Source organism: Amblyomma maculatum, chromosome 6 (genome assembly GCF_055883805.1).
Source record: "Amblyomma maculatum isolate TAMU_Amacu chromosome 6, ASM5588380v1, whole genome shotgun sequence".
In the NCBI taxonomy this organism is placed as follows: domain Eukaryota; kingdom Metazoa; phylum Arthropoda; class Arachnida; order Ixodida; family Ixodidae; genus Amblyomma; species Amblyomma maculatum.
In genome coordinates this window covers 67,699,870-67,720,673 of record NC_139349.1, presented here as the reverse complement: position 1 = coordinate 67,720,673, position 20,804 = coordinate 67,699,870, and the positions used below count along the sequence as shown (strand labels likewise).

At 46.4% G+C, this 20,804-nt stretch overlaps 1 protein-coding gene across 1 annotated transcript; it reads left to right on the top strand.

The window, feature by feature from the left end:
- Positions 1-843: 843 nt before the first annotated feature.
- On the top strand, positions 844-12,135 carry LOC146185946 (uncharacterized). The gene is made up of 3 exons (XM_084606867.1): positions 844-1,139; positions 6,265-7,353; positions 10,917-12,135. Exons 2-3 carry the CDS (start codon positions 6,272-6,274, stop codon positions 11,221-11,223), a joined length of 1,389 nt encoding a protein of 462 aa, XP_084462993.1. The 5' UTR covers positions 844-1,139; positions 6,265-6,271; the 3' UTR covers positions 11,224-12,135.
- The last annotated feature ends 8,669 nt before the right edge of the window (positions 12,136-20,804 follow it).

Here is a 20,804-nt window from a genome sequence, read left to right as displayed (position 1 = left end):
CAGCACCCCGTATGCATGGAGCGCTGGAAAAATATGATCGGCTCTGTAAATAACATTTACGCACAAAACGGCATGCAAAACTGCTTCGCGAGAACAAAAGCAATACAAAGCAAGAAAATTAGCATCTTGGCACATCGTAATGTAAGAAAAACGCGAAGCTCTTTTGATTAAATGCTAGACGTATATCTCTGTTTCTTCTTTAAAGCTCTAATTTAGAGTGTGATGCGAACACCTATTTCAATAACCACCATCATTAGCTAGCTGCTGGCTTTGTAAAATCACTATTACACGTGCAGGAATATAGTAAACCTGAAACAACAATAGCCCTGTCCTATTATGCATCATGTTATTTCTGTACCAGGTCTGTTTGCTTTGGGTCTTTCACGTATACTTTTATCAACTAGACCAGTTATCTTCCCTGCTACTATGCATGGTTATGTCGTACAACATAAGACAAGAAGCGAACAAAGCATATGGGCAGTGAAGGTAAATATAAGTGCGAGCAATTTTTAAAGCGCTAATTATAGCGGATGTATAAGTTAAAACCTTAGTTTTATGCTGAGTGACTTGATCTAATGATGTCCGCCTGCTGCGTCATGTCTTCCATAGTTCCTCATGCAAATAAAATGCGACCGTTTTCTCGCTTGAACGGCAATTAGGTATCGCTCTACAATGCAAGCTCCATACTGCACGCCTGCTGCGTTCCATCAACACTCTGTATCTTGGCATTATAGTGCGTCACGTTCTTATCTTGTGTGCCGTCACCTATACGGCTCTCTTAGCCGAGCCTATCTCCGTCCTCGGTGTCTACCGACGGGGGCACTTATGGGCCGAGCAGCGAGATTATCTGCACCGCGCGCGGGCCTTCCTCTTCGGACGGTCCGCCGATATGTGCTGCATTTGAGAGCCTTAGCTGTTGCCTCAGGAGGGGCGAAAACTTGTACTCTGGAGTCTGGGCGGGAGGCGATAACCGCGGGCAAAACACGCCGTGCGTTTGTCTTCACGCCGAAGCAGGAGCCCATAGGTGGACACCTACCAAGCCAACAAAGGCTGCGCCTATGAAACACATCCCCTTCTTTCGGACTGCGTTGAACATGTGAATACACTCTGACAATCTCAGCGCTTGATTCTTACAAAAGGTAACGTGATTTTCCTTCTTTTAATTTTTTGTACCCCAGTGAACGCACGCTGAAGTAGTTTGCTTTCCATTTGCTATCATGAAGAGTGTTTCGTATGTATTACGAAATCAGTATGGCCTATAATATGTCTGCTTAACTGCTTCGGCTTTGTGTTGGATTAGCGAGGTCTGTCGACCAAAGCCCGATAGCATCATTGTTTTTTAACGTAGTTGAAACAATGTGGTTTCCTGTGTCACAAGGAAACAAGTAAAAAGAAACAAAGTTTGGTGCTACTACTAGACACCGCGGTGCCAACCGCGTGGACCTTGTTGAAACTTTCTCCTTTGTTCACGCGTGAAGTTCTACCTAGGTTCCAGAATGGCCGCCGCAGGAGTTCGGACACGATAACGACAGAAGTCGTCACAAATGATTTCCTTATTCTTGAATAATTATCTGCCATATAAGGTTGCTCAACAAAATTTATCTTCTGAAAAACGCAAGATCAGGCCAAAATTTTTTTTCTTTATATGAATCGCGTTTCAACAAGATTGCTTCAGGATATGAGGCTTTGGAGTCTTGCACTATGCCACCCATAGCAAAAAACGGTGCTCGCATATATTTTAGCCGATAGTGAAAGCAAATACGAAGTGTTAAGGGCGCTTGTTTTCGGTATCTTTATCGGCCGTAATCAAGAACATTAAACTATAGCAGAAGCGTTTTAGCTTTCTGCACGAGCCTGCGCGCAAACGAGTCAACGCGAGATTACGTAGCGAGATGGGTTGGCTGATAAAAGCACACATCTCGTGATACGGTAGTGTCTGGCTGGACCACTGCCGGCAAACACTGTTATCTTTTTATATAGGAACCCTCAGGAGAGTTACATACGATTTTCCTTTACAAGCTTGCTTGTGGTGATTTTGGTGCGAGAGCTTGTTCAGGCTTAATTTCTGAACTTTCGTTTCAGAGAAAACTTCCCTAGTCAGTTTGTTTTTTCTGAAAATATGTCGTGCATATTGCTACGGTAAGGGTACGACGAAGTGGGCAGCGGCGTGGGCATGGAATGCCCGTGCTATATATAGGCCCGCTGGCCATTACAGCTTACCTCATATTCATGTCATCACGTCGTCCTGTTTCTACCATGTCACAGTGTCACATCGCTGCACCGCGTAACAATATGCAGAGTTGACACTTCCACTGAAAGATTATCTAAACATATTTCGAGGCTTTATGCCCTCTTTCTCGAATTCACTGAGAATTGCGCTGCTCTACTTGTTATTGATGTTTTGGACTATGAGATATTTTACGGGGGGGGACTAAATCACCGCTACTTCAGTTTTTCGCTTTCTCCATCTGTTCTCTCTTTTCCTCGTAATTTAATTGAAAAATGCACAGAGGCAGATGCCTGGTACACTATGTGTTCTTTTTTGAATTGCTTTGCCTTTTTTCCACGCTTTTGTCTTGATTTACGGGTTTTGCTTACAACGTTTTTTTTTTTTTATCATTTGGCCAGCTCAGTGTTTTATTGTCCGCGTTTTTTTGTGTGTGTGTTTGCGTGTAATAACGTTTCTACGTTGTTTTGTATATCGTGCTCCAGTCAAAGACCTTAGCCTTATCCTTGGTCACTTCAAATAAATGTTGATTATCATTGTAATATTGAGATTATTTTAATGCCGTTGAGTCTAGCTAGACACAGTATACTCATTCCCGAGTTCTATCAACATCTTGTATCGGAAAAATGATGAACTTAAAGAGAAAGAGTTACTGCGCAACGGCGTTAGCTATATTAACTGGCAGAGCTGTAACGGCCGGTGGGTTTATTCACTTGGACAGAAAAATATGCGCGGTAGCGTCCTGCTAATATAGAACTTTTTGGTAAATGATATATAGAAAGAATAGATAGTACTTCTATACTCCTCTGCACAGTTCTGCGCGGTTTAAACCTCCTCTAAACCAAACGAAGCTTAGAACTTCCACGGTTGCTACTAAAAACCCAGTATATAACGGGTGATAATCAAACACCTTGCGCTCTAAATGTTTGACAAGGCGTTACATGAGCAGTGATGTTGATTCTCTCTTAATAATGCAATATCACTAGTGGGGCCTCTGCCGCCGTTTTTCACACGTGGCCACTATCTGGCAAGTGACAACTGACATGTGATGTGGCCGAGTGCTGACTGGTCACAGGGGTGTATACCGTCAGGAAACCCACGGTGTCCCTCAAAAAGTGGCGTCACTTCAAGAAGCGACATCATAAAATCACCTGCCAACAGTCACCTGCTCGTACGACTTAGTCAATGATTTTCAGTGAATTGAAACTGAATATAAACCAACCTCTACATGCCACAACTAGCAGCTAGGTGCACCGGCAGGTTACATAGACTAGCGCTGATTGGTTACCGGAGTGCGTGACGTCACGCGACCAGCTTTGTCAGGTGCCTTGGCAGGTGGTTGTCAACAAGTGACACCTCCAAATGCTTGGTCCTTGGAATATATGAAGTCGGTAAATCGGGCGTCCTCAAAAGCGGTGTCATAATTAAGTCATCTTAAAAAGCCACTTTCCGCAATCAATTGAATCAGTTAAAGTTAATTGTAGTTCATATAAACTACCTGCTTTATGCCACTGCTGAAAAGTCGCAGGTATTCTGGCGGGTGACGTGACCGAACGCTGATATGCCGGCAGAGTGTGTTGTGTCACGACTCACGAGACTACACGACATGGCTCAATTGACAGGTGCTTGTTGGTGTCAGGTGATACCACTGAGCGTTCATTGGTCGCCGGTATGTGTGACGTACACCATGAAACCATTAGACATGGTCAAGCTTGCAGGTACGCTGGTAGCGTGATATATGGCCGGAGCGATGATGGTAATGCTAAAAAAAAATAAAAAAAAAAAGAAATGCTAAAAAAAGTGTCAAAAACATTTTTGTCTGCGATTACAGAAATCTGTAGCAGCTATAGACCGTTTATCATGGGCGCTGCCATTTTGTGTATGTGGCGCCATCTAGCGGCCGAGTTGTGAGCAACCGCCATGCTGGTATGTGGGGTCCCATCCGCGGAACAGGCGACAAGTAGCGGAAATCGGCATTTTGGAGCTTTCGCGTGCAAATGTCTGCTTTCTGAAAGTACCTAGCTGAAAGAAAAAAAAAGTTTTCAGTAGCAGCGAAGCCATTCGGTCAGGAATGACAAAAAAAATTGTTTCTGATCAGGTCGGCTGAAGGCTACAAGCCTGATTACAATTAGTGTGTAACTTTTATGTGGCACAGAGAGGCGGCGGCGCACTACTGGCAGTGATGGCAGCTTTCGATCTACTTTTTATTTTTAAAAGATTTCTAGAGACGGCTTACCGTAACAATTTGAGGAAAGAAAGAAAGCGAATGTAGCCGTTTCATGTCACGTTTAGGAGCAATGCTAATCGCGCTAGATTTGTTGGGATCATTCATATACTCTTTACTGCTTGAGCGGCTACTGCGGAAGTTCCCACACCTCCACTGGGGTTCTATTCCTAAGTATCCATTATCCATTTCGGATCCATTTACTCTACCCTGGCTACTTTTGTTGGGTTACAATCAGGCAGGGTGTTCAAGCGTCCACTACCAGGCAATCGGATTTCAGCATTGCCTACATGACTCAACCACCTGTTTGCCGGTATGTGCGGGGAGTGGCGATGACTTGTCAACAGCGGAAGCTGCTATCCTGCAATTTCTCTGACTGAGCGTTAGTTGCGTTTGTCTGACGCTGCCATCATGCTGACATTAAAATACAAGATAAAATGGACAAATGATACCTATGGAATAGGGACCTTAAATTATGTCCCATAATGACCTCATCGAAAGTTGCTTTTGTCGACAATTATATAGTCCATTTTTCGTCGCAAGGTTTGCTTACTGCAAGCAATCGCTGCTATTCCTATGATCATATTCCCATTTATTATCGGCAGCAAATTCTTACGAGATGCGTGTTTAAAAAAAAATATTTTAGCGTTGTTTCACTAAATAAGTTGACAACCAATTTATTAGGATATCGTTGTCTTGAAGTGGGACAGGTTCTTACATACTTGCATTAACCTCGGGTGACTGAATCGAAATAGTTCTTTACCTGGCGGCATCTCGTAAATATTTGCCGCAAGGAATATCATCCGCTTGTCGCCCAAAGTCTGCCGTTGTTGCACGGATATTCAGTTTTTCCGGTCCCTACTCTACAAACACAGTGTTCGGAACTCACACGAAAGGCTGCCAAAGCGAAACATTTTCGGTTGGGGCTTGAAATTCAGAAGCTGCTCGTCTTCACCCAATTGAGTGAGTTGCAAGTGGAACAGTGTAGAGCGACGCACGCGCATACCACCGCTGTTAATCTTTTATCTTCTGTTAATCATCTCCTTTTGGTTGTTATTTTTTGGTTAATGCAAACAACTGAGTAAAAAAAAAAAAAAAGATTGCGTTAACCGCGGCAGCTCTTAGCAGCTAAACTGCGGCCGGCGGAAATGAAACGATCAGGGAAATGAAGGAAAGAAAGGGGCGAAAGAAGAAAGAACAGGGAAAGAAAGCACATCGCTCACATCAGCTAATCGGCTTAGATACTTTGTGGCTATTCAATACACTCTGTGCGCAAAAGACTGCAACGTGTGCCCTTTCTCCGTAGAATGCCCTGCCGCCCCCGCTGCTATCCCCGAGTCCCCACATACAGACAGGAGGAGCCGCGCACCGCGTTCCGGTTCGAGGTTATTTTCCTCCTCGCCGCGAAAACGGTCTATAGTTGAGGTTAATCTGGCAGATCGAAGACCCGAAAGATATACGTCTCCATGCATCTTATGCTGTTGCATTCGACTCTTAGCCGAATTAACCCTCCCATATTTATTTTACTGCAACCTTATTGTGGCAATGTTGGAAATAAAAAGAAAACAGTGTTCAACTAATACCTTAGTGTAAAATTGAGTCTACAGTGTTTTTAAGCAAGAGAAATAGTTAAAATACACGATTGCAAACAGGCTGCAAAACCAAAATCGAATTTAAAAGCGTTCGCCAACTAACACTTACTGCAGCGAAAAGCATATGCATAGTTCGAAAAGCTTTCAGAGATCGTGAAACATCTTATTTGGACGTTTTCGAGCTTACTGACTACTTGCTCTGCGTGATGATTGCCTTTTAGGTTAACCATGGATAAAAAGGCAGTTCTACCTCTGTCGCTACTCGTGCTGCTCGCTTCACCTTCCACGGCGAACACCAAGGACATGTGCCAGGCCTCCGGTTGCACGTGCACCGTGTTCGACGATGCCGGGGAAGTCTTCCTCCGGTGCGCGAACCACACTCTTCAGAGGCTTCCAGAAATGGACGATACTGTGGTAGGGATCGACGCCAGCCACAACATAATTAGCGAATTAACTAGGTTCCCGAAGCTACAAGCACTTGAAGTGCTTGACTTGCACTTTAATCGCATCAGCGAGCTGCCAGGTGGCACTTTTTCAGCTCTGGAATCACTCGAAGTTCTAGATCTGAGTCACAACAACATCGCTTATGTGCGTCCGGAGTGCTTCGAGGGACTCAAGAACCTTTTGGTGTTGAACCTGACCGACAACTTCATAGAGACTCTGCAGCCCAAAATATTTTCCGGGCTTCCCTCTCTCAAGAAGCTCGTGCTTGCTGGAAACACTCTGAAGTCCATTGACTCCTCGTGGCTTAGCAGCTTGCACAGACTGGAACACCTGGACTTGCGTATGCTCGGCCTTCGTTCCCTTCCGAGAGACGTGTTCCACGAGTTACCGGCGCTAAAGCTCCTCGAGCTCTCCGACAACGATTTTGAGGACGTACCTGCCAAGGCGCTGAGTAGTGCGAAGTCCCTGAAGATTTTACACCTGGAACACAATCCTATCACGATTCTCACTCCCAAGTCCTTCGTCAGTGTCGACGGCATAGAAGAACTCCATCTGTCGGCTATGCCCAAGCTGGAGGCTGTGGAGGATGGGACCTTCGTGGGCCTCACTCATTTGAAAGTGTTGGATCTCTCCAACAACCCTGTCCTGAGCTTCATCGGCGCAGGGGCTTTTGACATCGATCCAGAAAACAAGTCCCTTGAAGAGATGTACCTGGCCTACGCCAACCTAACGTCGCTTTCGTTCGCCGCCTTCGAGTGGTGCAGCATAAGAGTTTTGGACCTGCGGGGCAACCCTTGGCACTGCAACTGCTCGCTGCAATGGATCAAGGGCTGCCACTTCGCTCCGGAACTTACCACCAAATTTACGTAAGAGACGACCGCTTCTAAGGTTCCTTCGCAGATTATGCATTATTCTCGAGTGCTTTCTTCTGCCGGTGCGGCTGTTTCACGTCGTTCAGTTTCGATAGTATTGAAACCCGAGCTGGCAGGCCAGCACATTCGGTTTTTAGCGCCGCAGAATTTCAATGCATTTTAATTGTTGAGCGAATTAGTAATTGGTGGCTGGGCTTTCCGCTCATTCTTTTTCGTTTACGATATGTTCCTGCTGCGTACTTTGTATTAATTCCTACAGAAACTATTTCCCCTCTTTTTTTTTTTTTTTTTTGCATTCTCATGCGCCATGGAAGTCGCTCGCACCGCCAGATAGAGCAATGATAGATTGTTTTGCGTAAGATAACTTCCTTGTCCACCCGTACCTGGGACTGCAGTTGTCACTTTGTACACTGTTGAAGCATGCATCCTAGGAAGCGGGCTTCAAATTTTTATTCAACGTCGAGGAGGATGAAGAATGGAACCACGGTGGCATTATTTCAAACGTTTTCCCCCTGGCTTTCACTGCATAAACGTAAAATAATATAAAAGTGCCGCTTGCCTTTATTACATATTTGCCTAGCTGCACAATTTGCAAGAGTGGTGCAGGGCGCTTTAAATATTCTCAGGCCACAAAGATTTTCAAAGGATATAATGTTACTTCCACCCAGCACAATCATCTCGAGGTTCGAGGGTGTCGCAAATGACTCACAACATAACACTCGCACGGACACTATGGGCTGGGAACAATTGACATGCCCCATACGTCATCTAAGAAAGGTTGGCGAATTTACGGCGCTAAAATATATGCAAGAATCAACGTTACTGGCAGTTAGGTGTAAATTAAATGATCAGACCACCACCTGAGTGACTATCACTATGCAGCCATTGCCAGTGTAGGTGAAACGTTAACATGGCGACATTTCATAGCGGTGTGTTCTGTAACGTCATAGCCAAATGAACATTATTATGCATGAAAGTGAGGAACATGAGCGAGGGAAAGGAAATCAGACAACAATATGTCAAGAACTTCTTACGACATACACATATCTTTTCTGGATGCTTCTGGTTGATATGTTTCGCCGTAGGTTGTGAGCAACAGTGCACCGCTTTTGTTATGTGCTATATTAAATACATCCGACAGTTACATCAAGCTCTCTCCATACTTCAGTTATCAATTATTGTCACATGAGTGTGTGAGTAACATTCTTAAACGGGGTCACGCTGACATCAGATGGGCTGCCAATAATTTAAACCCATAGTTTGTGAAGGCAAACGTGCGCCCACAAACAAAGGACAGCTCGTCGTCGGCAAAGGTAGCGAGTTCACTCGTCAATCGTCGAGTTCAGATTCCGAGTGGCTCTCGTATATTATGACCGCAACACCGCGGACAAAACCGAGTTATAATACCCGAACGTCGTTCAGAATCTCACATGGTTGACCTGGTTGTGTCTCGCGTAGCATGCAGGAAGTCATAAGGAAGCGTGGCGGAAGCGATGGGCAAGGGGGTATGAAATAAGCAAACGTATAAGACAACGTTTCGTGGGTTTATTGGCGCTGATTCAGGTTACACATTCATTACCCTGTCAATGGCTGTGACTGGGAACGCTTCAAGCGTAAATGTTATTACTCTCAGAGAAATATGCCCACTTTCCTTTATTGTCCTTCTCCTGTTCTGCTTTCTCATTTGGGGCTGCTTGCTTACACTCGTATCGTTTAATTATTGTTAATGCGATATCTGCAATTATAAACGCTATTCGTCCAGGACAAGCAGTGAAAACGAGAATGCGTTTTCTGTGCATGCATCATACAGGAGAGCGTGGATAAAAAGAAACGAAGACCAAGTTCTAATGCACAAAAAGACTGCCGGTCTCTTTTCTCTCTCTCTCTCTCTGCCTTCGTACTTATAGTCATCTGTCCTGTTTTGAATTCACCGTCAGCTGACGGCCCGCTCGTCTACTTTTATTGTTTTATTATTACACAATTCACTCTGGTGCCAAAAAGCAACGGATGGGCTCTCGAATGACCGCCTTTTGGCAGCCACGATATTCAGCACGCGACAGCAGTAAGCCCCTCGGGGTGCCTCTGTGGTTATGGTATTTGTATAGTATTTGTCTCCTCAAGCCTAACTAAAGACGCAGCATCAAATCTCAGCCGCGGTCCGCGAGTTTCGATAGACGCGAAATGCAAAAAGAAAATGACAGTGTTTATCTTTGATGAGACCAGGGCCTAGTCGCGGGCGCGGAAAACCGAGGAGGTACGCCGCGGTGGAAGGGGATTTCCCTTTCACATTCTTAGGAAGTTTTAAGCTATCCCCGCAATCTTTAGTACACCTTTTTCAATATTTCTCCTCGCGTCTGCCAACTCTTCTTTGTCCACACGAGGCAGCGGTGGTGGCTCTATCGGAGCCAATTGGCAGTTCAGTACATTTTTCTTTTCCTTTTTTTTCCCCTCCAATAAACCCCAGGTGGTGCGCATTAATCTTCAGCCACTCCTTATGGCAATATTCGTTATTTTTTAACTTCCGTTTTTATCCCTACCCTGAACCTGGAAGAATATTACGGTGGCTCGATCACTCTGTGGTCCAGATTATTCCAGAACCCTCCGCTACAAAACCTTCTTATTTCTTCCTTCTTTCATTGCAATGTTTTTGCCTTACGGTGTTGTTGTGGTGCCCACCGATAAGGGAGCCAGTTACTGCGGCTTTCATTACCTAAAAGAAAAAAAAACTATTTTCATTTCCTTTTCCTTTCACTCCGTTCTTTACAACGCAGTAGAGGTGTCCACCGAAGAGAACTGCGAGTGCCGATTGTGAGATGCTATCGCTCCTTGCACTGCCGATATCCACCCCCGCCAAGGGCCTGATTAATGCGAGATAACGAATTCTACGCTTACTGGAAACATATCAGTAGCTCTGCCCTGTCATATTACAGCACTTTGGCCCGCGGTCACTGGCATGTGCAAGCATTGTGGTGAGACAGTTGATGTCTATGACATGGTGTGGTCTGGCAGGAAGAACACCCCCCCCCCCCCCCCGCTCCCCCCTCCCCAAAATCACCCAAAAGGACTAAGAGCCGACCTTGCTTAGCTGTTACGATCTCGGGGCCCAACAGGCTCCCATTACGCGGGCTATAACATCTATGACGTCCTGAAATGAGGATGCCCCAAGCCCCTTCGCGGGCAGTCATACGATAGGCGGTGAAGACCTAGTGAAGATCTTCACTGCCACCACCATACACATATCATATATTCCATGTTATAATGAACTAAAACGTCAGTTTTGTGAGGAATATAAGAATCCATGGCATACTGTGTGGGCATGTAAAAAAGATCAGGACGTATAGCTTATCAAAAACAGAAAAAAAAAATCCCACAGTTGAGGAGATGCTCACCAGCTCACGTCTGGAGAGCCAGAAAACACTGGTAGAACTGATGAGACAGATAATTGGGTTTCCTGGACTAAGGACTCCACTCACAATTTCTGGCTTAACAATTTTATTCGTTCATTCTGTTGCTTGAGGTCCTTTCGCCGTAACCAATTTTCATTTGTATTTCCATAGGTGCGCCTCGCCCGCCGAGCTGTCCGGTTTGTCGGTGCCGGATCTGACCCAGCGGGACCTGCACTGCGTGCAGCAGAGCCCGGTGGCCGCGGGCCAAGAAGAGGTGCACCACCACGGTCACATGACACTGCGGCTGCTCGTGGTCACCGCGGGACTCGTCACGCTGCTCATGGTGCTTGCGGTGGCGCTGGTCGCTTTCCGCCACAGGGACATCCGCGATTGGTTCCAGGACCGCAAGCGCATTGGCTCAGTCTACTACGTCAAGGCCAACGCGGCCCCGAATTCATCACGTTGCTCGCAGGTCTAACGAACGCAGATTAATATGCGTGCAGCAGCAACTGTCACAGGTGAAGCAAAAAAAAAAAAAAAAAAGCGCGAGAAACTGTTTTTGGTGCACCTCGGATGAGTGTTGGCCGTATGCATACAGCGCAGACATGCACCTGATGACGTACGCTGTGACGTTGAAATGCGTTCATGACTGCTGTGACTGGAGCATATACAAGCAGCTGGGATACCCTCACCTGGCCTCTGAGGAAGCTGCTCTATGTATTGCGCGCAGTTCTTCCACACGAAAGGACAGTCGTCGTATTCAGTCCATTCGCATTTGCTCATTGCACGTGCAGGACTTCGACGAGAAGCAAGAAGCACGCACTGGGACATTCGTCGAGTCATCACTTGTACAAGTGCGGTTAAAAGTAAACGGAGCACCCGATAGCCTTCCAACATTTTGACGCATTCCTTCATCGAAATATGGCACGTGCAACTTGCAAGCAGGTGCACGACAGTGGTACGCACGTGGTACGGGCATGCTGTAGTTGACATTATAGTGAGTTTTTTTCGTTGATAAACAGAGTTTCTGCATTTCTGGTTAAGAACACGCTATTACACTTACGGCAGAATGGCGTGCTCTGTTTACTTACGCCCGCACCTGTGCTTTCCTGTATATGTGCCCCTGTTTCCACCTTCAGTAATGTATGTGGTTGCGATTTTTCAGGATGACGTATTTCAGGAACTTCTCGTTCAGCAAATGCACTGGTAACCAAAGGTAGCCTGTTTGGCAGCCTTTTAGCAAGAGACATGCTGTCCCTGGGTAGACTATGTCTACGGTACCTGCAGTAAACTGTAGTGCGTTTTTGTGTGTGTGGGTCACTGCAAGTCTGGTTTTGAATTTCGCTTAAATGAATAAAGCATTGTCACAATTTCTTCAACAAAAATAAAACTTACCTTTTACTTGTTGGCAAAAAGAAAACGCATAAAACCATAAAGAAGCTCGTCACTTGCAATCAAGTTTCACGAATATGATTTGACGTTGGCACCCACAGGTGTCTCAGGCCTTCGGCTACTGATCCAGAGCACAAAGTTTCGAACCCGGCCACCTTTTGAAGGAGGCGAAATGCAAAGAACTCCAGTGTGATGTTGCGATGTCATTATCATAGTCATCATCCTCATCATCACCATAATCGCCACCAGCCTGAAATCGACTGCAGGGCCGCATGCATCTAATCCCCGCAAGGCTTCCTCATTATCTCCTCCGCCCGCCTAACTTTCTAGAGCCCCTTGCTGCACTTGTCTTCCTTTCGAGTTCAGTCTGTCATCCTTAGGTCACTGGATATTCTCCCTTCGCATTACATATGACCTCCACATGCCCATTTTTTCTCCTTAATTTCGACTAGAATGTCATGAGATCGCGTTATTTGCCTGACTCACTCTGCACGCTTCCGATATCTTAACACACAATCCCGGCCGTAATAATATGGAGCACGCCTCGGCGATAAAATATTTTGTTACGCGTCACGCAGCAAATATTAAGAAGTACCTTGCACATTCGTAAGCACATGCCATAGGTGCGCACACGAATGGATCCGAGTGGCCACCATGTGTTCTCTACAGAAGGAGTGATAATTTTTGAAACACGAGAAGCATGCTCCATTATATTATGGCCGCACCTGTACCTTCCCTTTTCTTACACCTGTAGCGGGGAAGGAGCAGTATCCAGGAAGTAGCGTTTTTAACCTCGAAAAGTCCATTTTTAAAGCAGTAATGTGTTTTTAAACACGCGACTGTTTAAGACGCAGGTGCCAGTTCTAGTTTATCGCGCAGCCTTTACGTTCCTCATTGCCACACTACAGCCTGAGCGCTGATTTATTTTCGTGAGGAAAATTACAGAGAAACGTAACATGCTAATATACCTCATTCACAGTACAAAAGGCCTTCAGACACGTCACTCGATCGGCATATTTTTTTCCACGGTGCTTAATTTAGTGTTTGGAGACATTGCATAGACCCTCAAGAATAAAATCGCTTTCAGAATGGCAGAACTACATATATGTGAACTTCCTTCTCGTAGAAGCACGACCACAGAAACAGCAACCAAATAAAAATAAGGAAGTACTGGCGGTGGCTCTTGTTCCTTGCCGTGCTGAAACCCAGAGACTGCAACGTTGGCAGAGAAGATCCCGTCCGCGCTGCCGATTTCATCGCTGGCCAAAAGCGTCGCAGTCGCCGCTGCATGTGAACGCTGGGTGCGGTAGCGGTAGGCTTAATTGCAAGTCTTGGCCGCACACCGACTACCGAAAGCCGCTGCCAAGTAGCTTAGGTGGTGGTGGTGAACTCTTATTGTGCCCAAAAACATTAGACCAGTCTTAAAGGACCGGTTGCGCTGGCTTAGAAGAGGTCGGCGGGGATCCCTTGGGATGTCGCGGCCTCCACCGCGCGTTGGATAAGCCGGCGTTGGTCTACTAGCTCGGAAGTACGCAGGGAGGGACTCCCACATCTCTGGGGTGTTTGAGTTGTTTGTTTTGTAGTGTGTACAAGTCCACGCCATGTGTATGAGAGTGGCCGGAGTTTAGCAGTGTTTGCACATGGGGGCTATCTGTTCCGGAAAGCTGCCGAGCCGAGAGTACGATCAGCCACCCTGCTTCCCCTGAGAATATCTCACGGGCTTCTCTATACTCACCACTTACACGGACATACTCCAGCACTACCGACTCGAAAGATGGTCATATAATCCTGCACACCGCGATCTAACAAGACGAGAGGCCGTCCAATGGCACAAACTACAAACTGGCAGCTTCCCACACCCCCTCTTATACAGCAAGTAGCTTATAGGCCGATTCACAGAATGGCCTCGGCCCAGAAGATTTGCGAACTCCAATACAAGTGAGAGTTCCGAAACGAGTAACATGAAAATTAGCGCGTGCAGACCGTAATTAATCTGATGGATGAATGCGTGTATTCACGAGATGCAATGCATACTTCACGCTGTGCAAGCAGTTTTCGCTTGTATTTTAGAACCTCAGTAACATTCAAGGCGACCCAAATGTACACTGTGGGCTTGTGCATATTTGTAAATGCAGCATTTGATATATCATGAAAAAAAAAAGGAACAAATATAATTATGGGTCCTTTAAAATTAAAGGCGGTCATTTCATATGTTTTGGCAAAAGTGTCGGGAAACATTGGTAACGATATGTTCGAATGTATGTCGAGAAATACAGTTTGAGCCATAATATAAAAGCTTATAGCTTTAGAGCACGCACTTAAAATGTTAGATATTTTACGCGATAATGCCTCAGCTCGTTGGACCGGGAAGGCGTCAGAAACATTTCGAAAAAAAAAAAAAAAAAAAAACGCGATTCAGTAAGAAATTTGTCGCTATTAGGGTTCGAACCCAGGCCCTTTCCGGCAAGATTGTCTTACTAGCTGACAGCTGGAAAATAAAAAGCATATACCGTATCATATTTTTTTCTTTTTCGAGAACACATGCAAGGACAACGAATGTTTTTCAACTGTACCTTTATTTCATTCCGGTAGTCGAAGCACGATATCTTGCCGTCCTAAAACAAAATAAATGCCGCCGAGGCGGCTAACACTGTATCAGCGATAGTGGCTCCGAGGGCTGGTTTTTTGGATTCTCTCTCTAAACTGAAACGCAGCGCCACGCTTACGACGACGGCTGGGACTGGGGCGATGGCTGCTCTTTCGGCGTCGTCCTGGCTAAGATGACTTGGTCGTACTCTGCCGGCCTGAATATGCTGGGGCGCCTGCGTCGCGCCTTTCTGTCTCCGTTGCGGCCGGAACCGAAGAAGTTGAGTCGCAGCCCCGTTGGACGCAGAAGGTGCGGTCCTCCGGTGTCTAGCTGCATGTTGAAGATGGCTGGCACATTGAGACCCAGACCGGTGCTGGTTGGCCCCGTCAGGAGCTTCATGTTGAAGATGTACGGAATGTTGATGCCCAGGTTGAACGGCGCCAGGCCCAAGTGCCTCGGCGTTGTCTGTACCGTCGGGTCCTCGACCTCAGTGACCGTGGCCCGGACGCCGAACTGGTGGCCAGCACTCTGAAGCAGCACTACAGTCACTGCTACCGGCAACACGGCTCTCAAGAGCTCGGAGACTGAACGCGGCCACATGTTGCGTGAACTGAGAAAAAATGGCAGCGGGACGGAGAGCACGCAAGCGGCAAAGGACCCTCGGAGGAACGATCGGCCTTCCGGTAATTTGCTCGGCCTGGAAACGTGCTCGGGTATGAGGACCGCAAAAGTACAGGTAGAGAGAGGAAGAAACAAAACAAGCGGGTCTTGAGCCTTTCTCTTATTATTTTTTTTTTAATCTCTCTTTTCTTTTTGCACGTTGCCCGATGAGGCTAGCTGCCTATAGAACGGTTGAGCAACCTAGCAAATTTGTAAAAGAAATAGAGAGCTTCAATTGACGAAATGGACAGGAAGAGGTCCGTTGAAAACGAGCGATACCTTTGCACGGCCGTTGAAATATCGGCACAACTTCGGTGAAAGGACGCCGGCGCTAAAATTGCGATCAAGTTGCGCAAGGCTGGCGATATATCCCGGATTTGGCGTTTTGCACCACGCCCACCCTCACGCCAGTCCAGTTTGAGAGAAACAGGAATAGACCGAGAACGGGTGTATGTGGTGCTGCGAACCGTGGCGTGCTGAAAGGTCCGCAGTGCGGCCCCGTGCCCGTCGTGCTTGGGTGAGCGAGGGCCGTCGGCCGCTTGAACAGCTGTCCGTTTCCTTCATTTCGCTTTCGCTCTTTGTCAGACCAAAGCAACGCGGTAGCCAGCTGAATTGTCAATTGTCGAGAAGGTGGAGGCAAACTTGATGGATTATACCAAGGCGGTCGCAAAGACTATGGCACCCGCCAATCCTGCTTTTGCACCTGTTCTAGCTTCGTTAGTTTCGCCGCACATAAACCTGATGCATTTCCTAATTACCCGACAGAGTAGCGTACAAGCGCCCTGTCGGAAGCGTATTGTGGGATTGAGGTCACTCGGGTCCTTTGCTTCGGGTCGCTGCCCGTCGCGTGGGTGCTGCGTAGGATACAAGGCACGCACTTATGTAAATATTATTTGCACAGCGTAAGTGCGCACACACAAGGAATTCGTATTAGCGTGCCCAACTTGTAAAACAGAAGAACCCGGAAATTCGCAACCGGGAACTATCCGGGTGGCCGTTTCGGGACCACTTATTGAGAAGGGTGAGCGTCCCCGAGCATAGATGTTTAGAAATCCCTGCCCAAACCGTTTTCAACGGCGTTGTAAAGCACACTATTCAGCAAAATTCGCAACAGATGCACCCTACCTAAGATACACCAGCGAATGTGCATACTGGAACTGAGCTTTATAAAATCAGCGACTGTTGTTTGGTATTGTAGAGGGCTCAACTTTATGAGCTAATTCGTAATACATGTGTACACAGAGTTCGTTCGGTGAAATAAAGAATGAAATTGTCAGAACGACACTCGTCAACAACGAGCGCAATGATGTGAGGTCGGTTCGAATGACGCTCATCAGTTAAAAAGTGGTTGCGAATGAACCAAAGCGTCCAATACATGCTGTTGCGGACTGAATCAGCGTTTATGGAAAACGCGGACAAAAGGTATTACTTATATGTAACAGGCCAATACTAGCCGCTGCCATTGTGGAGCAAAGCCCGCTATGCCTTCAGAAATGGTAGTATTCTCAATAGAACAACTCAAGTGAACGTTAATTGCCAAATAACGTGAGCCATTGCCGTATCAGTGACGGAACGCAAATGGCCGCCACGCAGTACATGATTGGTTGAAGTATTCATTAACTGCTTTATTCCTTCACAAAATTCGGACTCTGCCAGACTGCTACCGAAAAGACACCTTCAAGAGAATGTAGTTTTTCGGCGCATAAAGCTGAAAACTTCACGCGGGCACTATCCGATATATATATATATATACTTTATTTTATTTTTGAGTCATGTTTTTAATTGACTGTTAATTTAGAAATAATTTTAAAAATATTGCCCTAATCCGATTTCAAGTCCGAAAAGTGGGTAGAAGAGCAAGAACGTAACAGTAGCATAGAAGCACTCAATCGCGGACATATCATTGGCCCCATTCTGTCGAGCACTATCCATTCTGGCGGTCTTTCGCTTCAAAGCTTCATGCGTTTAAACAGCAGCCATTTTGTTGGAAAAAATATATATATTAGAAAGTACAAACAAAGGTGGCAGGTCCAGAACAGACGCTGGAATGACATGTGTATGTAGAACGAAACAATTGAAATTAATGAAATAATAAACATTCTATGTAAACACACTTTCTTGGAGAAACATATCATTTATACGCAGTTTGCTAAGTTTGTGAAAACAATGAGCAGGAACCAAAGTGTTTAACGTCACCCACAATTAAGCGAGCACTCCCACGTTTTCTAAGGAAACAAACCAGAAAAAAAAAAAAAAACGAACAAGACTCTCTTTTCTGAATGAACCCGACTTTTCCCTAAATTTGAATGAAGAAAAACATAGGGCCGAAGTTTTAACCCCAGAATATCGAAAAAAAAAAGAAGAAAATAACACTCAAATTAATAGCCACTATAGAATGCACATCAAAAAAAAAAAAAAAGCTGCGCCCTTCAGATTATTGCCCATGACTGGAAGATATCTGTAACCATGTCACTTCGGCTTGCTGGAAAGATTGGAAATCTGCCCTAAATCGCCTAGTTGATCCCTGAAAATTCTTATGACCACTGTCTGAGATATATTCCGGTTGGCATTCACTTACAACTTCGCACATTATTTGCTTACTCAAGCAGCGCCCATTGAAATGCAAGTGTTTTCGCCGCCGAAGCAGCGCTGAGTCTTGCACGGGTTTGCTGAATACTTTTTAAGCCCATTTCCTCGCTTCTCTTATACCGCAGTGATAGCAAAGCAAGAGAATATCATAGGCCCCAGTGAGCTGTGCAAAATCACTATCTGCCCCAAATTTCCTCACAAGCATCTCGAGGCCTCGCAGCGCTGCAGAAAATGGAGCACATATAGCAACAGCGGTGAGGTAGCAAGATATGGTGGTTAGCATGTCAACCAATGACTTGACACTGTAGGATGGATATCTTGATGATTTGAAGGGCAGATTCTATTCATGTGTCACGATAAGAAGTTAGCTAGCTGACTCATACATTATCTTTTCCCTATTTCTGGTGCTACACTACTTTAACCACTTAGCCCAGCAGTGATTGTGTCGCTGCTATATATACCGAATACTCAGGCAGCTGCCTTCCCACCCTATGTCCACGTGTCCTCCTTGTAGAAGCAACGCTGCCGTATAGCAATATGCATCTCACTGTGACCTCCACTGTTGTTCTGCTTCTGACTCTGAGCTGCGCTGTGGCGGCACCGGTTGCCAACCAGGAACATGCGAGGCGCGGATCCGACCATGGAGGGCACGACATCATTCCTCTGGACATGGATATCGACGTACCGGGCCTACTCAAGTTGATCCTCAGCAGTGATCTAGAACGCTTGAAACTCGACCTCCAGTCTTCACCGATTCTGAAGTTCCAGGTGATTACAGATCCGGAATTGCCAGGTTTTACGTTACTGAAGCCCTTGAATGAAGCAAGCAAACAGTATTTGTCTTCGCCACAGCCGTTGGAAGTGCCCTCTCTGAACGACGTATTCAACAAAATTTTGCATTCGGCACAGGCGATGAATGAGTCGTATTTAAACTCTTTAATCGACCAGTCAGAACCTACGGGACCGCCATTGGATGTGTCATTTCTGCAAGCTGCACTCAGTCAGTTTGCGCCTGCGGAACAGTTGTCGAATGAGTCATTTCTACACGATGCAATCCACCACTTTGTGCCTACAGGACAGCCGTCGAATGAGTCATCCCTGCACGACGCAATCGACCAGTTTGTTCCAACGGGACTGCCTTTGAATGAGTCATCTCAGCACGCTGCCACCGACCAGTTTGTTCTAACGGGACTGCCGTCGAATCAGTCATCTCAGCATGCTGCCATCGACCAGTTTGTTCCTACGGGACTGCCGTCAAATGAGTCATCTCAACACGCTGCCATCGACCAGATTGTGCCTACGGAACAGTCATCGGATGAGTCACCTCTGCACGCTGTAATCGACCAGTTCGTACCGATGGGACTGCCGCCTCTGAACACTGCACTCAGTCAGTTTGTGAATACCACACTGCCGTTCGATGAGTCATCTCTGAACGCTGCAGCCAACCAGTTTGCGCCTGCCGTTCAGCCGTAGGATGAGTCATGTCTCCACGCTACACTCGACCAATTTGCGCATACGGGACAGCCGTTGGTTCTGCCACCCGCGAAAAATGTCCGCAAGCCCCATTCTCAGTAAACCCCCTTTTCGCCCATGCCTGCGTGGGACTGCATCCTCGCACCATCTCGAAAGCCAACGATAAGGAAGAACGATACATCTGAACTTGAACATGCTCGTAACTGGACGCGTGGAAATACTCAACTTTGTCTGTAATAGATTCTGGGACAGCAAAGAGCAAGCAACATTAACTCAGTATCGAGACAAGGCTTGAAGGAAAATGCCATTGCGCCTTATGGTTAAGGCTCGTGGAACGCCCGCAACGATGGCACTGAGAGAAGTCTTAAGATTTAGTCTTTCATGAAGTTGACTGAACGAGAATCCACGGCAAGAATCAGCTATCAACTCACTCTTCGAGGGTACGGCCTGTCTTGAGCGAAGAAGCTTAGACATTCGAAGATGGTCATTAAAGACGTTTTAAACTGAATCTTCAGTTCCTTTCTTTCACTCGCCGTAGTGGCTATGGCGATCGGCGACGGCGTATTAGGCTACCGAGTCTAAGGTCGCGGTGGCTGCGCATGCCAATTTAGGCGCGATGGAAAAGACCCAAGTGTTTTGTGATTTCAATGCGCGTTAATTGACGAAATTAAATAGGATACTCATGGAGTCCCTTCTAGCCCACGTATCACTAAGAGGCATTTTTATCAGGCAAGTTTAAAATAATGACGGAGCGGATAGTGGGGATGCTAACTATAAAGTCACCTTTCGCCCTTTCAGCGCAAAAGTCTGCACATGCGCAATGGCGAACCGCTATTCCCCTAACGAATAGGATCGCCCGGTTCTAAAACTCGAGGTGTTATTTAACGTGCACTGGCATCGCACGAAAAGCGACCGCCGGGGCCGGGATTCGCGTCCTTACAGTTCAGCAGTTGAGCGCCGTAACCATTGAGTCACCGCGGCAGGTCTTTAGAAAACCCTCGAAGATCTAAACTATAGATATTAGCTATAATTTAGATCTTCGAGGGTTTTCTAAAGACCTGCCGCGGTGGCTCAAGGGTTCCGGCGCTCAACTGCTGAACTATAAGGACGCGAATCTTGGCCGGCGGTCGCTTTTCGTGCGATGTCAAGCTATTAGCTGTAGTTTAGATCTTCGAGGGTTTTCTAAAGGCCTGCAGCGGTGACTCAATGGTTACGGCGCTCAACTGCAGAACTATAGGGACACGAATCCCGGCCCCGGCGGTCGCTTTTCGTGCGACGTCAGTGGGCGTTAAATAACAATTATTGATGGGAAAATGCTAGTGATGTCACCAGCGACGTCTTGTTACCGTTTCTGGCGG